Source organism: Phocoena sinus, chromosome 20 (genome assembly GCF_008692025.1).
Source record: "Phocoena sinus isolate mPhoSin1 chromosome 20, mPhoSin1.pri, whole genome shotgun sequence".
In the NCBI taxonomy this organism is placed as follows: Eukaryota; Metazoa; Chordata; class Mammalia; order Artiodactyla; family Phocoenidae; genus Phocoena; species Phocoena sinus.
In genome coordinates, this window is record NC_045782.1 from 14071909 (window position 1) to 14088621 (window position 16713).

The following is a 16713-nucleotide window of genomic DNA, read 5'->3' on the forward strand; positions in this document are numbered from 1 at the left end:
AAGACACCATCTCCAGCAGGGGAGAATAACCACCTCGGGGAACGCTTCTCAGAACAGCTTTGAACCCAAGTCACAAAAGGCTCATCACCCTGACCAAGAAGGTGGAGGAGAAGGACGCCTTCCCCACTGGCACCACCTCCTGACAGCTCCCTGAGCCTTGCCCTGGTGCCCTGGCTGTACCTGCCTCTCACCTGGATCTGCCCTTTGCCCATGATCTTGTCCACGATCTCATTGTTGTCCTTGTTGACCTTAGTCTTGTCATAGCACTTCTCGTAGCACAGGATCCTCAGGGACTGAGACCCCTCCAGCTCAATCTCGAACTCCTGGGGGAAGATGGGACAGGGTCCTGAACCTCCAAAGCTGAGCTGGCTTCCCAGTGGCTTCTCACCCCACCATTGCAAGGGTGAGACGGGGTGAGGTGGGCCTGTGAGGACCACATAGTGAGGCCTGGCGCAGCATCCTCATTCTCTGGAGATCCAGAGGCCTCCAAATCACTGAGGACGTGGAGTTTAGGGCTTGAACTGTAACGCCGTGTCTAGATACAAACCCAAGATCAGAGCCAGATGAGCAGGGAAGTGGGGGCAGAGGGGTCACAGGGACAGACCTGGCCCAACAGCAGGCTTGGCTGTCCTGAACCAGCCAATAGAACATGAGCACCAGGAGTGGGATGGGCACGGTGGGGGACAAGCCCAGGGGTCCCCACGGGGACACCAGCCCCTCCACTCACCTCGTCCCACTTGGGCTCTGTTGTGTCCCGGAACACCCTGGTTTTGGCTTTGCTGACAAAGTAGCCAAAGGAATCCACCTCCAGGGTACAGTACAGGTCTGTGGGGGGACAGGCAGAGACACACCGAGTGAGGCCCGAGGCTCAGGAAGCCGGGAGGGAAAGGGGGATCACTCATCGGTCCCCCCAGCATCCCCATGGGCGGTCTGCAAATCCACACACTCCCTCCCGGGCTCAGGCCCTGGCAGTCTTTCCCTCCATGGGTGGTGCCAAGGCTGTTTCTCAGGGTAATGGTGTGTGTTGGAGGGTGGCTTTGGGGTACTACAGCCAATCCTCTGCAGTGTGAAGCATGAGGCCGGGGCAGAGGTCAGAGGATGGACATAAGCGCCCCTCCCAGGCCTCAGGAGCTGCCCAGCTGGGCCATCCTCCATCAGAAGGGCTTTCCTACAGAGGGGAGAGTGGGTACAGCCATCCCTGAGTTGCCTCTAACTGGGTGTGACAGAGACTAGATGTAACCGGGTATCCGAGCACAGCAGGCTGTGAGCGCAGGTGAACAGGCGAATAATGTGGAAGGCCTGACGCACCCTGGCCTCCATCAGAGCAGAGACGCGTCTGGGTGGCTGAGAGATGGAGGGGCGTGAAGTGCCCCTTAATTGATTCTGCTATGAGTGAACCCTTTGTCAGGGGCCAGGGGATAGTTCCTGGGATAAAAGGAAGGGCTTTGCAGTCAGACTGTCCAGGTCAAATCCCAGCTCTGCACAAACCAACTACCTCTGTGCCTTACTGCCCTCATCTCTAAGTCAGGAATGACGACGGTGCCTGCACCCTAGGCCTAATGTAACGAGTTTACTATGACAAGAAGCCATGGCTGAAGATTCACAAGGCTTAACTCCCCGAGTCAGAATGAATGTCTGAGTGGGTCAGGGGGCCGGTAGAAGGAGAAGGTGAGGACTGTCTGGAGGTGAGGGGAGACCCTGTAGCAGCACCTCACCCCATGTCTGAACACCCTGACCCAGTATGAGAGGTAAAACCCCTGCTCTGGGGGAGTGGGATGCCCCACCCCAATGGGCCTGCTCCCTGAGGCCCATCCCAGCCAAAAGGACGCAGAGAGACAGTAAGCATGAGACATCTGGGCACCAGGAGATGGGAGGGCCCTGGTCCAGCTCAGTGGGCTGCAGACTTGGGTGTGTGTCACAGCCCCAAGGAGCTGACTGACCAGGAATATTCCTGGGCCACCCCCTCGCCAGGGGATTGTGTGGGTGTGGGGAGGGTCCTGGAAGCTGTCGCATGTACCACCAGCACAGCCTGGAGTGATGAGAGTGGTGGTCCTGGCCATATTGAGAGAAGGGCTGCTCTAGAGTCAAAAACGTGGGCTTCAGTGTCAGAAGACATGGATTTGATGCCACGACCTGTGTGCCCTACTGGGCCACCTGGGAAAGTCCCTGGAGCCTGCTGGGCCTCAGCCTCTTTGTGTGCCAAGTGGGAATGGCATCAGTGACCTCAGAGGGATGCCAGGAGAATCAGAGCAGATAACGCACCTGAAAATGCTTTGAACGTGTCAAGCACTACCCACTTGCTGGCCACGTTTGCATTTTCTCCAGCATCTAGTAAGGGACCGAGGCACACAGTAGGTGTCTGGAAATAAACTACTTTGTTCAGCATTTCTGAGCTCCTGTTCATCCAAGGATTAAGGAGATGTGGTTTCTGCTCTCTGTGAACTCATAGCAGAAGAGGCAATTTATTTTTATTTTATTTTTATATTTTTGCGGTACGCGGGCCTCTCACTGCTGTGGCCTCTCCCGTTGCGGAGCACAGGCTCCGGACACGCAGGCTCCGTGGCCATGGCTCATGGGCCCAGCCGCTCCGCGGTGTGTGGGATCTTCCCGGACCAGGGCACGAACCCGTGTCCCCTGCATCGGCAGGTGGACTCTCAACCACTGCGCCACCAGGAAAGCCCGAAGAGGCAAATTTTAAGTGACAAAACAGCATTGACAGGTGCTGCCCTGGGGTGATGGGAACACAGAGAGGGGAGGCAGATTTACTGCAGGAATTCAGGCTTCACAGTGAATGTTTAGTAAATGACTGTTTGCGAGCCAATGGCATAAACCTCTCTGTGGTGCTCTGCAGGGAGAGAGGCAAAGGGCAGATCTCATCCACCAGAGGGCAAAAGAGGGAATGAGAGGAGTCAGGAACCCTGGGTTTCTGATCCTACGTGATGTTAAGTCCTTTTATCTCTCTGTGACTCAGTTTTCTCATCTGGCAAATGGGGAGAAACTATTAGCTGTCTAACTGACTCACAAATTCCTACAGGGAGAAAAATTAGATAAAAATGGAACTGTATTTTGTGAAATACTAAGAACTGCACTGATGTAGTAGATGGTGATTTAGAAGGAAAAAGAAGTGTGTGTGGCAGTGTGCTGGCACTACACATACAGGTCATATTTAAGCCTGCTCTTAGGTCTGCATTAACAAGCATGATTGCCTTTTATGGAAAAAGAAGCTGAGGCTCAGAGAGGTTAAGTGACTTGCCCAAGGTCACACAGCTTGTAATCGGCAGATGTGGGATTGGAGCCCCGTATTTCTGATACCTGGGGGTGGGGAAGGGCTTGGGGAAGTGCAGACCTTGGAGACAAAGGGCAGGGATGATCCTCCGCCAAGAGGAGCTGGTTCCTGGCCTTTGCGGGAATGCCCCACATCTCAAAGGAGCTGGCAGGGCCCCAGCCTGGGCAGACAAGAGCAGAGCAGGTGAGCAGTGGGAAGCCCTATGCAATGGGTCCACAGGGACTTTCTGTGAAAGGATAAACAATGGCCCACCCAGCCTCTTCCTGGGGCTGGTGGTCAGGGGTACTTACTGGCTGACTGTTTAAACCCCTTGGCAGAGTGGACGATGACATGGAGGAAGCCATAGAGTCCTGGAGACTCGTCGTCTGCAAGAGAGAAAAGCCCCCAGGGAAGGGGGTGATGAGAAGCCTGCTTCTTCCCCTCCTCACCCCAGGCTGGTTGGATGCAGAAAGGGCGGGAGACAGTCTGTGCCTTGGTCCGACAGCACCACCTGGTGGCCAGATGAAGAAGCTTCCACAGTCCACTGCTTCCTGGAATGTGGGCCGATGCTCCTTTCTCCCTCCACTCAGCCTGGGTGGCAGTCCACACCTTCCTCCTGGGCCAGGGACTTCGTCCCATTTCCCGCGGGGCACTTTCCCTCCCCCATGAATCCTGCCTAACCCCTGGCTGCCCGACTCAGCTTAGCCTTCCAAATTTGGAATTAACCAATATTAAGTAACTCTGTGCCAAGCAAAGAGAAGGTCCAGCTCTGCTTCCGCTTTGGGACATACAGGGCAGATGACCCCCACTGTGGAGGAGAGCTTGCTTTCAAACCCCTCCCTTACTCCAGAACCTCCCACAGGCTCCTCAGCTTGAACAACATACTCCCTTGTTTGGCATTCAAGGCCTTCTAAGATCTGATCCCTGGAAACTTTTAGCCGTATTTCTCATACACTACTCTCATCCACCTACCCTTCCCCTCCGCCACCACCCTGCTCCATGAACTGGCTTCCGTGAACTGACGACCTCAGGAACATATTAACAACAGAATCCCAGTGCACCAGGGCGCCAGATCTTCTCTCCAGCCAGAGGTGGCCAGGGAGTAGTTGGGGCTGTCTGGAGACTCAGCAGAGAACCCCTATTCAAACTCTCTGTGTACCTGGCAACTGAGTCTTCCCAGCCCAGCGGAGCAGAGATCAGCTATTTGTAGCTGAGTGTCTAGCTAGGTCTTTGTGCAAGGCCCCAGTAACGCCCCGGGGGCTTGGACCTGCTGATTTGAGTAACCTTGGGTTCCAGATCTTACCGTCTTTATTGCTGGTGACAGGAATGTTGTGTACAGTCCTAAGTTTGAAACAGGATCCCGTGAGCACCTGGAGCTCCACTGAGCTCAGGACAAAGGCCTGGAGATCTGCAGGAGGAGACGAGAGAGGGTAATGTCACCACAGGTCCACTAGGACCTACTGCTCTTCCTTGGGGGCTACTGCAGGAAAAAAGCTGAGCTCTAGGGGCAGAGTGGGTCACTGGCAGGGAGAGAGAGTAGACATTCAGCTGGGAATAGTCACGGGTGCTGCTGGAGGGGTAAGAATTGGAGGGTCTAACTAGAGAGGTTCACGAATGTGTGTACGAGACAACAAGAGCAAGAGACAGAGAGCTGGACAGCCCTGGGCTTTGGGTCAGTCCTATTGCTAATTCATCGTATGCCTTAAGCAAATCACCATCAGGGTAGCGTAGTTGGGGCAGGGTTTTACCTTTCTTCTGTAGTTTCTGAATTGCTTCTCTCCACTCTGACCTCTCATAGTCTGAGGACAGTAGGAACAGGTAGCTCTGGAGAAAGGAGAAGAGAATTCAGTAGGATGACCAGAGTCAGGCCAAGGACATTTCTGGATCCTGGGGCCCACAGTGAAGCTCCTTTACCCAGGTACCCCTACGCTTGGAGAAGGGCAGCTAGGAGGAAGGCCTTCCTCCTAGGAAGCCTGGTGACAGGAGTGGCAGTGCCAGTGATGGCCAGCAGAGGGCACTGGCTCCCCATCAGCAGGGAGAGGGAGTCCAGGGCTGGAGCCATGGCAGCCTCCTTGGGAATTGGGGGCCTGAGTCCCTGATTCCCACGGGTCAGGGCCAGGAGCTATAGAGAGTGGGCAGCCCTGGACCGAGGAAGGGAACTGTCTCTGTTCCATCCCCACCCTTCTGACCTTTCCATTCCGATTGTGGATCCGAAATGGGATTGTGGGGGAATTGAGCAGCAGCAAGAACTCATTCTCAAACATCTTCTTTTTCAGGCGCTCGATGGCCCGGCTCTGTCCTTTGTTGGCTTTCTGCGGGGGACAGAGGACACAGACGGTTCTCTTCACACTCAGACTCCACTTCTCACCCAGTAGCTCTACGTACAACATTCCCCTGTGTATTCATCATTTTTTTTTTCCCTTTTCTATATTTTATGATGATTTGATGTCTTGGGGGGCCTAGCCAGCCACAGAGAAAACTGCTCCTCCCAGGACATGCTAAGTCCTAAGCTAGTAAATGACTCCTCTGTGAGTGCATCTCTCGTGTGCAGACCAATCGATCTTGAGTCCACACCTCTAACCATCTCCTTTAACGAACTCACACACAATCCAACATTTCCTCTGCCCTAGATAACCCAGGGCAACTAGACACCACTACTCTAGCCCAGAGCCTGCTGCCTTATTCAAACTAGCCAGTCCTAAGTTGTTTCCTGTGGAAAACACAATCCAGGCTCTGGGCCACGCACTCCCCACGCTCCTTCTGCCTCTTGACCAAACCTGGTGCTCTCCCATGTGGCACGCCCCTTTCTCTTGGAAACTGTAAGTAATAAAATAAACATAAGTAATAAAAATCTTCCAGTGGCATCAGCATCTCTGAGTTGTCACTCATTCATCTCCATAAATTAGATCCCGGGTACCACTGAGACATCCTGCTTAAAAACTGCAGACACCTTTCAGCATAAAGACCCCACCTCTGGCCTGGCACACGGGGCCTCCCCTGGCTGGGTTCCAGCTTCCACGCCCAGCCGATGTCCCGTCACACGCCCCCTGCACCCTCCACCCCAGCATCACACTATTATTATCCCTGTTCTCTAACAAGCCGTTCCCCCTCTCAGCCAGTGTTCCCTTCTCCAGTTTTTCAAGTTTATATTTTATAAAGGATCCCTTTCCTTTTATTAACTGCTATCGTGTTTCATATCTCTGTTCCAACGCCGTCCTCAAGCTCCACGGTTAGAATGCATCTCTGAAGCACTTTTTTTTACCCACTAGACTGGCAAAATTGTGACAACTGCTCACAGCTGGTGCTGTGACAGTGTGGGGGAACAGTGACTGTGACACAATGCTGGGGAGAACACGATCGGATGCAAAGTTTTCAGAGGTAAATCTGGTAATGAAATGCACAAGCCCTCTGCCCCAGACATCCCACTTGTAGGGAATCTACCGGAGGGAAATATGAGTGCAGATTAAAGAACGAGAAACAAGCTGAAGACTCAAATACGTTGTCATGTAGTCAAGCAACAGAAGAGGATGCAGCTGTTACAAAGGATCTGCTAGGGCTTCCCCGGTGGCGCAGTGGTTGAGAGTCCGCCTGCCGATGCAGGGGACACAGGTTCGTGCCCCGGTCCGGGAAGATCCCACATGCCGCGGAGCGGCTGGGCCTGTGAGCCATGGCCGCTGAGCCTGCGTGTCCGGAGCCTGTGCTCCGCAACGGGAGAGGCCACAACAGTGAGAGGCCCGCGTACCGCAAAAAAAAAAAAAAAAAAAGGATCTGATAGATTAACTTGCAAAACAGCACGTGTAGTCTAATCTCATTAAAAAATACACACACAAAAAAACAAAACAAACAAAAAAAAAAATACACACACACACACACACACACACACACACACACACGTATAAGCATAGAAGAGTCTAGAAGATGATAAGGGTGGGGTGATGATGATCAGTTCCACTCTATACACTTTGATATTGTGAGCATTTCTTGTTATATAAGCTAGCGTTACACTGGTAATTAGAAAACAAATTGTGTTTACAAAATATTATTAAAGAATAAACTGCTGCTTCTTTTGTGATCAGAGAACAACACTGTGCCTCTCCAGTGACTCTTATCGTGTTGTGTCGCGTGCTGTGGTCACACACAGGAATGTCTTCATTCTCCACAGGATGAGGAGGTCTGTGAGGCATCCGGCACAACCCTGCAGCCAGCAGCCAGGAGAGGTGCGTAAGCATGGATTCAACTAAGCAGAAGGCCATGTCTGCACACCCGGGGAAGGACGGAGGGCACAAAGCCTGCTGCTCCCAGGACCGGGTGAGAAACATGCATGCAGGATGCCCCTGAAGTGGGGATGCTGGACAGAGCCCGACGGGGAAACAGGCTCCGCCGAGGCAGGGTAAGCCTGGCTTTTCAGGAGGAGGACACCTGTGCTTGTCAGGGGGCTCCCTCTGGGCAGATGCACCCGCAGTCTGACCCTCGGCCCTAGGACATTCCCCTGAACCAAACATCCCTGGGGTTACTACTATGGTCTTCCTCTCCCCTGTTCAAAGAGAGATGTCTGGGTTTAAAGAATCCTTAGAGGCCATTTGGTCATGTATTTCTCAACAACTGTTCCCAAAGCACCTATTTATTACGTGCTAAGTACTAGGGCATAGGACTGGAGAAAACAGCCCCCTCACTAGAGCTGAAATTCTAGTGGGGAAAAGAGAAAGCAGAGCGTGCAATTTTCATTCAGTACCAACAAAGCAAAGCAAAGAGGTAAACGTCTGGAACCAGGAAGCTGGGCACCCAACCCAGACTGTAGCGGGCAGACATCAGGGAAGGGTCATCAGGTGAGGTTAGGCCTAAGGCCGAGCCTGGATGGGTGAAGAGGAGAGACCAGGCCAACCAACCAAGCCCCTCCACGCTCTTCCTTCCATTCATGTGTAAGGCTCTGCCTGTAAGGTGCTTTCCTCTAGCCACTGTTTTCAAATACGTGAATTTAAGGCTATCCATTGTCCTCTAAAGAGCACTTTGGCTACATCCCATGGGTTTTGATATGGAGTGCTCTCATTTTCGTGCAGGTCTAAACAGTTTGCAGTTTCCATTTTGATTTCCTCTTTATCTTGCAAGTTTTAACTTCCCAGGCATATATTTAACTATATTCTAGCTGTTAATTTCTAATTTTACTGCACTGTAGTTTGTGAACATGACCAGTACACTATCATTTTTTCTTTTCAATTTGAGATTTCCTATGCAGCCTAATACATGATAAATGTCTGTGAATGTTCCATGTGTGTTTGACAGAATCTCAGTTCTCTGTCAGGACACAAGCTTCTGTGCATTTTTAGATCAAGTGATATTCAAGGCTCCCTCTGTTATTTACTTGCCAACTTGATCTGTCCATTTCTGAGGGGCCTCCCAGGTCCTTTCTCTTGCATACATCTTGCTTTTCCTTAAGAAGGACTTTTTCTTTTCTTGCTTTCCTATTCTGCAGTGTTTGGCATACACTGTTCCCCAGGAAACGTCCCATAATTAACCCCACTGAATTCTGAGCACTGATTCCTTGGCCCGCCCTCCATATGCTCCATGCTAATGGTTAGAGTCTTTCCCTGGGCACATAAATGTATCTTGAAGACTATAAAGACCTCCCACTCTTACATCCTGCCTCCCTTGTCAGACTCCCAAACCTTACCACTTCCCCTCCCTCTACCACCCTGGCACACCCAGTTCAAAGGACCCCAATAAAAATGGCCTACTTCACTGCCCCAGCTGAGGCCAGGCTCTGCTTACCTCCTTCTGGATTTCACTCTTAAGGGCAGAGATCTTCATTTTCATGTCCTCCAGCTCATGGTCCGGGAAGGGGTGCACCTGGGGACTGGCCTCAGACTCCTCAGGGGATGGAAACACTAGGTCAGCCAGGGGGATGTACCATTTGCAGTCATATTGCTGGTGCTTCCTGCAAACAAATCAGAGGGAGATGTGAGCCAGAGAGGAATTTGGATCTTCAGGCCTGAATTGCTGGAACCAAACACTACCTGAAAGGGATTTACTAAGAACTCATCACAGGCAAGAACGATCCTCCTCCTTGAGAAGCCTAATCAGGAAACACTCGTGGAATAATGAGAGTTGGGTTCTAGGGTCAGGCAGCAGTAAGGGCTCTGGACCTTGGGCCTGTCATTCTTCTGGCCCAGAACAACTGACGTTCTTAAACAGCCCAAACCTCTAGGGTATGAGCAAGAGTGGTCTCATGCCTTCCTGTTCCCCATCCCACACTCTTCCTTCCCGTCTAGCCTGTCTATACTTAGCTTATATTCATTATCTTCTAGGCTAGAGATAGAATACAGATGCTATTTTGAATGCCAACTTTTATCAATAGAGGTCACATGGGATACTGAGTTGAGGATTATAAAGCCACATCCAAGGGACTTCCCTGGTGGCGCAGTGGTTAAGAATCCGCCTGCCAATGCAGGGGACACGGGTTTGAGCCCTGGTCCAGGAAGATCCCACATGCCGTGGAGCAACTAAGCCCGTGCGCCACGACTACTGAGTCTGCTCTCTAGAGCCCGTGAGCCACAGCTACTGAAGCCCGTGTGCCTAGAGCCCGTGCTCTGCAACAAGAGAAGCCACCGCAATGGGAAGCCCACGCACCACAACAAAGAGTAGCCCCTACTCGCCACAACTAGAGAGAGCCCGCACACAGCAATGAAGACCCAACGCAGCCAAAAATAAATAAATAAATTTATTTTTTAAAAAAAGGAGTAAAAAGGAAGTAAGGAGTAAAAAAGAAGTAATCTCTGAGAATGTACCTTAAAAAAAAAAAAGGCCACATCCAAGTCTAACGAGAAACGGTGCCATGGTCCACTAGTAACGTCTGCCTTGGGCAAAGGACTTAAGGCAGAGGTACGCATACTTACGACTGTCACCTCCGCTTTAGAATCATCTCAAATGTCATCTAGTTCCAGGGAGTCATCCCTTCTTTTGAAACTCATAATAACCCCTCCTTCTCTCACTTCCCCCAGGACTTTGGTTTGCACCTCCCTGCAACACTGAGCGTATGGCTTGTCTCCCCTGGCACCCCGTAGATGATAAGGAAATACAGGTGGAAGGATGTGGGAGTGAATACTGAATAAGCTTTTCTGCTCATGACACAGAGACACCCATATCACTGGGTATAGTGACGGAGCTGGAAAGAAGCTTTCAAGTCAGATTAAGGTTCAAATCCCATCTCCTCCACTTCAGTTGTGCGGGCAACTTATTTAACTTTATTCTAAGCCTTTTCTCTCATCTGTGAGATGGGGATAATAATACCTACTTTGTGGAGTCACTGGGGAGATTAGAAATAATATATTCAAAGCATTTGTCGTGGCACCTGGCATGGCATAACCACTCAATAAATGATACCAGCAGATTTAATGAATATTCACTGAATTGCAGTTAGCAAAAATTTAGTGATGGCTAATAAAAGGAGAATGCTTAAGTAAATTATGACATATACCCACTTGTAACATCACGCAGGAAAGTCAAATGATGATTATGAAGGTTAGGCAGCAACAGGGAAAACGCTTATGACGTGAAATGGAAAAAGCAGAGCCCCAAACTGGGTATTCACTCTGATTACAAGTATACGAAAAAACATAAGAACATTTTAAAAAACTGGAAGGAAATACAGCAGCAGGAGACCGATGCTTACGTTCAGGTGGGTGACGGGTTTTTTGGTTTTTTGTTTTTTCTGTAATCTGGTTGCGTTATCTTTACAATTAAAACCATGATTTATTTTTAGAAAAAGGCTATGAAGTAAAATAAAATTAATATGTTTTTTAAAAGGGGAAAAAAAATGCAGACGGCCCCCGGTTGCTGAGGGGCTCCACAGCGGGCAGGGTCGAGCTGCACTGCAGCCCCCCATCCTGCACACTCACCCCGCCGATGTCTTCTTTAGCTTGGCGCACAGTAGGACGTCTGTGAAGAGGAAGACATGCCGCAGCTTCCGGGAGCCCTCCGACACTTCCACCAGGAAGCCGTCCTTCACCAGCTGCCGCGTCTGAGGGAGATGGTACACCCACCCCCGCCTGGGAGTCAGCCCAGGGCTCAGCCTGCACCCATCCAGCTGTGGGGGTGAGGGTGGGGCTCCAGGGAGGGACCGTAGTGTCTGGTGGTTAAGAGCACTGGCTTTGGGGTCAGGGACACGGGCTTAAATCCAGACTCTGCCACTTCCTGGCTGTGATCTTGAGGGCAATTTCCTTGATTTCTCTAAGCCTCAGTCTTAGAAACTGTAAAATGGGGATAATGATATTTGCCCCACAAGGTAGGATCATGGTGTATGTAGAACAGTTAGCACAGTGCCTGGCATGTAAGATGTGGTCAACAAGCCGTAGCTTTCCACTTCCCTGCAGCTCTCAACAGCTCACACCTGGATGGACCCACCCTGGGTCATGAACACTCCCTGCCACCCCCACCATAAAACCCCCCTAACCCTGCCTAAGATGTTGATCTAGTTTCAGCTAAACCTCGACCTGCAGAACCACTCAGGCCCATTTACACTGTCTCTGACCCTGGACTTCCCTCCGTGGGGCCATCTCAGTGTCCTGGGGAACCTGCAGCCATCTCTAACCTGGGCTCTGGCTGGGCCAGAGCATTCTGCTCCACGCATAACTTCCAGAGCCTCCTCCCTGCCACCCTCAGAGCCAGCAGGCTGCTGTGGGGCTGTCACTATCTGTCCCAGCCTTCCCCGTATTACGTGCCACGTGACCTATATACGTTGCAATATGTAGGTGAGCACCTAGAAAGTATACAATTAAAATGATCTGAAACTGGTCATGTTCCAGGGCCTCTGGAGCTCTTCCAGACATCCGCAGAGTCCAACAAACTGGTGACATTCCAGGGTTTGCAAACCAGGGCTGGGAGCTGCACCAGCAACAGCTCTCTGTACCCTATTAGTCACTCTCCAGAACGTGTCCCTCATTACTTCCCTCCCCAGGAGACACTGGAGGCTCGTAAATGTCACAAAAGGAGCATAAACCCAGCCAGCCTTCACTCCTAAACGCCACTTAATTACCTCTCTTGGACAGGAAACCCCGTATGTGGGCCAGGCTGCTGACCCATGCAGGTAACTGTCCCTTTGATTCTTCACATTGCTTCCCCTCACTGAGGTGCCCCCACCCTTCCACCAAAAAGGGCCCCCAGGGAACTGGAGCTGCTAGCCACACCTAGGCGCCCACCTGGGACAGTCCAGCCACCTGGCAGCCTCAGTCATCTCTCCCTGACTCCACAAGCTCCCTCAGCCTGAGCCATTATCTTCCAGGGGACTCTGAGGACATCATACTGCCCAGAGGGGGCTGTCTGCATTCAAGAACGAGATAGCCAGAGCCCTGGTCTGGGGTCAGCGCATGAGGCTTGCAGACAGATAACCCCAGCTAAAGAATCCAGTTCCGACACTTAGAGCCGAGAGACCTCATGCAGGAGACCTGGAGAGACTCTCCGGGGCCCCGTTTCCTCTTCTGCTCCTGTGGACTATTGTGAAGATTCATGAGACGCTGGACTTTAAGCTGTCAGTCCAGGACCTGAAGGCCTCTCCTTGGCTGGGAATGAGAGATCAGGGTTGGAGAGCCACAGAGCATCGGGCAGTGGTGCCTGAGCAGGGCTGGAGAGCAGGGACGGGCAATCTGGGTGCTAGGCTATGCTGGGTCCTGAGCTCACCTCCCCCTTGGGGGTTGTGACTGCAGTCCGGCGGGGGTCAATGTCCTCATTGATGCTGGACAGGAAGTTCTGGGAGATGCGGAGGGCATCCTGTAGCAGCGGGTAGTCTGGGTGGTCCACAGGTGTGTGCTTCAGCAGGTCCTGGGAAGGATGGGGTGGTGAGTTGCGGGGAGCGGTTCTGGGGCTTAGTGAGAAGACAGTGGGGAGAACTCTATCCTCACTGAAAGAATTCCGAGGGAGACACTAGGGACCCACCCTCTAACTTGGTCATGCCTGCAAAATCTGAAATAAAAATTAGGGTCAGAGCAGCAGGGGTGAGGGCAGTGGTGCCCCTTTATTCCTGCTGCAGTCATTACTCTTCCCCCGGGTAGCACAGACCAGGTGGAGTCTCGTGTCACCAAGCAGCTGGGAGAGACACTCCCCTACTCACCCCACAGCTGCTCCAAGGACACTCGAGACCATCAGTCAAGGGATCGGGAGGCAGGAAGTGCCTGCCCCCTGGGGAGCATTTGGCCCAAAATCAAGCTTAGTAGCCAAGCTACTTTTAGGCCCTGGACCCATCAGCACGGTCACCACAGGCCAGGCGGGCAGTCAGGGCCCAGCGACCCTCTGCCCAACTCCCCAGATGGGCTGTTCTCAGCGACTCCAGTGCCCGCCCACCCTGAGTTCAGTCTCCCATCCAACTCTTAAGCCCTCTCAGGCCATTCAGGGGGGTACACACTCACGTGTAGGACAAGGGTGCTCCTGGTTACTCGGTCAATGGGCTTGTAGAGCAGAGCTGTTGGGGGCAGGGAGAAAGGAGACAGGTCAGATGAAATACAGGGAGCAGCCTGAGACCTTAGGGGGCAGCCTCATGCCCCACCCGCCTCCCTCCCTTGCATGGACACCCGCTTACAGAAGGCCAAAGTGGGTTCCATGGTAACCCACACCTCCATTTTCACCCCAGACAGGCCAGATAACACCAAAAGGGGGACACACAGCTCTGGTGGCCCGGGTCCCCTCCCACCTGCCTCCTCATCTCATCTCCCACCAGATGTGATTTCTTCGAGGGCTGTGCATCCCCCAGGCCCGTCCTGGCTTGACCAGGCTCAAAGCAGACACAGATACTCCTCTGTACCCTCCATGATGAATCACACAGCCTTATCCCCCAGAGCTCCAGGACTCTGGGGGTCACACCCGGTACCCCAGAATGCAGGAAGGAGACACTGTTTTTCCACGAGGGCGGTGTCCCTCTGCCCCATCATTCTCATATCCCTCTGGTCCAAGGCCTGGCACCGCCAGCTGGGAACAGCATGCATCGTTCTGACCCACACGGTTGACCTCATCTCCATGAGGAAGACCCCTCTCCATGCCCTCAACCCCCTCCTGGCTGAGGGCCAAGGAGGCATACCCAACCTCCACAGAAAGGCTCTGCTCTCAAGCTAGTGGCAGCTGGGGGCCAAAGATTTCCTAAAGGAATTCAGGTGGGGCTTCGAGTATGAGAGGCCCTGAAGAGGCTGGGAAAATGCAAGCTCATCGGGGCCCCCACTGGCCACACCCCTCGGTGACCAGGACACCAAATAAGGATTGCTGGGATTCAGCAGGGACAGGTGGCGGCGGCAGCTGGCCCACTGACACTTCCAAACAAGGCTCCTGCAAGCAGCTGTGCCCTGCCCCTCCCAGCCTGGGGGGTTCAGCTCCGGTCCTGCACCTGGACACCTCTGTCCACGAGGTCATGACCTTTGTCTTCCTGCCGTGGGAGCAGTAAGAGGCAGGATGCTGGTCTGGGGAGGAGGACGCCAGAGTGGGTGTCCCATGGGACCAGGCGGTGACAGCCCCCAAACCAGAGAGTTCCCCAAAGCCCTAGATATAAATACCCTGCGCGTTGCTAAATGGACACTTTGGGGAATAATGTGCTGGCTACGGAGAAGACGCAGTCTCAGTGGTGTGCCTCGAGCCTCACCTGTTGGCTTTGCCTGGCTGCCCGTTAGAATCACTAGAGGACTCTTAAAAGACTCAGATGCCTGTTTCCCCCTCTCCCATCAACTAAACAGCAGGCTCTGATGGGCAGAACCCAGGCATCACCATTTTTAAAAATCTCCTGTGCTGATTCTGATATGTCATAATGGTTGAAAACCACTGCTTTGTGCAAACACATCTCCCATGATTTATTTGCAGCCCTTTCTTAATTGAGCAATTCCTAGAGCCCCTCCCCGTGGGCTATGGGAGCTAGAATGGACAGGACCAGGCTTGGGGTATCTTGGGACAGTGAGGGTACAGCCCAGTTACCAGCCCAGGAGGGGGCCAGTTCTGAGGCTGTCGAGGGTACCCACCTGTGGCTCAGCCCATCTGCAGGGGGGGAAAAAATCACTCCCTGAGAACCCCAGAGACCCAGAGAAAGTGCAAGCTCAGCAGACACCTGCCAGGGTGGGCCCTTGAGTTCCCGTCCAGGGAAAGCTGATACTACAGTGTCAGCTCCCTCTGCCCCTCTGTCAGGTCCCAGGAGGAAGAGGTTTCTGACTAAGCTCAGAGGTCTGCACAAATGGTGGATTGGGTTTCAGACGGGTTATTAATATGCGTATAGTCACCTCAAGAGTCCACTTGATTGTGGCCGTGGAATGAGTCCTAATGCATCAGCCCCAGGTGGTGGAGGGGCAGGTGGGAGGAAGGGTGGGGAGAGGCAAGTGCAGGGAGAGGGCCCTGGGGCCACGGTCAGATATGGAAGGAACCAGTGCGGCCCTGACGTTCGTGCTCTCCACGGCACCTGCACACCTGCTTCCCCTAAGAATGCAGGGTGAAGAGCCCACCTTTCCCCCCTCACCTGCTCCACGGCTCCAGCAGGCTGGCCTGCTTCCTGCCTCTGCTTCACCCACTCTTGCCCCTCCTCACCACGGGGTTCCTGTTTCTGGGACAGACAGCATTCACCAAGTTGCAATGCCTGTCTCTCCCCCTCCTCCAGAAAGCCTTCCCCAACCAGGATTTTCACAAGCAACACTCACAGCGCCTAAAAGTCCAACCATGACATGTGCGAGCTGGCCTCTCTCTAGCCTGCGGAGTACTTACTCTGTGTCCAATGGCACTGTTTTACGTGCGTTATTTCCTTTAATTAAAAAGGGAAGCAATTATCACTAGCCCCATTTTACAGATGCAGAAACTTCTCGAAAGCGCAGAGAAATTACGTAACTTGCTCACAGTCACAAAGCTGTAAGGGACAGCTGGGTTTGGAATCTACCCATGGTCTACCCGTGCTCCTGTCTTTGAGATGTCCCCTTCCGTAGGGGAGGCAGCACCTGCAACAGCTTGGTGGCCCTGGGGAGGATTCTGGGAAAGATTCACCGGGAAGGAGTGGATGAGCGGGCCTCTCTTGTTGCCAAGGTGAGCCCCCTTCTTAGGGGCCTGGGTCACACGCGGCTTTCCTTGCACCTCCACTGTGTGTGGCCCTGGAGCCCTGCAGACTGGGCGCTCAGCACACAACCGCTAAGGCAGACAACTGCAGAGTGAGCCCCAAGTGGCACAGCCTCCCTCATACCCCACAACCAGCACCCCTTGGAGGGGCTGAGAAGAGTCAAACAGCGTGGTCAGCAAGGGCTCCTTCACTCCTGACCCCTCACTTTAAAGCTGACTTTGCTGCAGGGACCAAAGAAACCCTGAACTCCAGGTCCCAGGCCTGCTTCACTAAAACTAAGCTTCTTTTGGGGGACGAAAGAGGAAGCAAAGGGCCGACCGTTTCCTCTTTAGGGAGACTGACTGGAGACTTGACCAACTCCTAGGCCAGACCAAAAAGGGCATTTTCCCCTCAG

At 52.8% G+C, this 16713-nt stretch overlaps 1 protein-coding gene across 4 annotated transcripts in view; it reads right to left on the reverse strand.

The window, feature by feature from the left end:
- Positions 1 to 16713, reverse strand: part of ABR (ABR activator of RhoGEF and GTPase) — a 178727-nt gene that overhangs the window by 38728 nt on the left and 123286 nt on the right. For all 4 annotated transcript variants that reach the window (XM_032617583.1, XM_032617584.1, XM_032617585.1 and 1 more), the window contains 10 exons: positions 13660 to 13712; positions 12935 to 13075; positions 11158 to 11279; positions 9032 to 9197; positions 5455 to 5577; positions 5014 to 5089; positions 4569 to 4673; positions 3577 to 3651; positions 728 to 825; positions 192 to 323 (listed from right to left, as the gene is read on the reverse strand). In XM_032617583.1, coding sequence (XP_032473474.1) covers positions 192 to 323; positions 728 to 825; positions 3577 to 3651; positions 4569 to 4673; positions 5014 to 5089; positions 5455 to 5577; positions 9032 to 9197; positions 11158 to 11279; positions 12935 to 13075; positions 13660 to 13712 — 1091 coding nt within the window. The remainder of the gene's footprint in view (positions 1 to 191; positions 324 to 727; positions 826 to 3576; positions 3652 to 4568; positions 4674 to 5013; positions 5090 to 5454; positions 5578 to 9031; positions 9198 to 11157; positions 11280 to 12934; positions 13076 to 13659; positions 13713 to 16713) is intronic.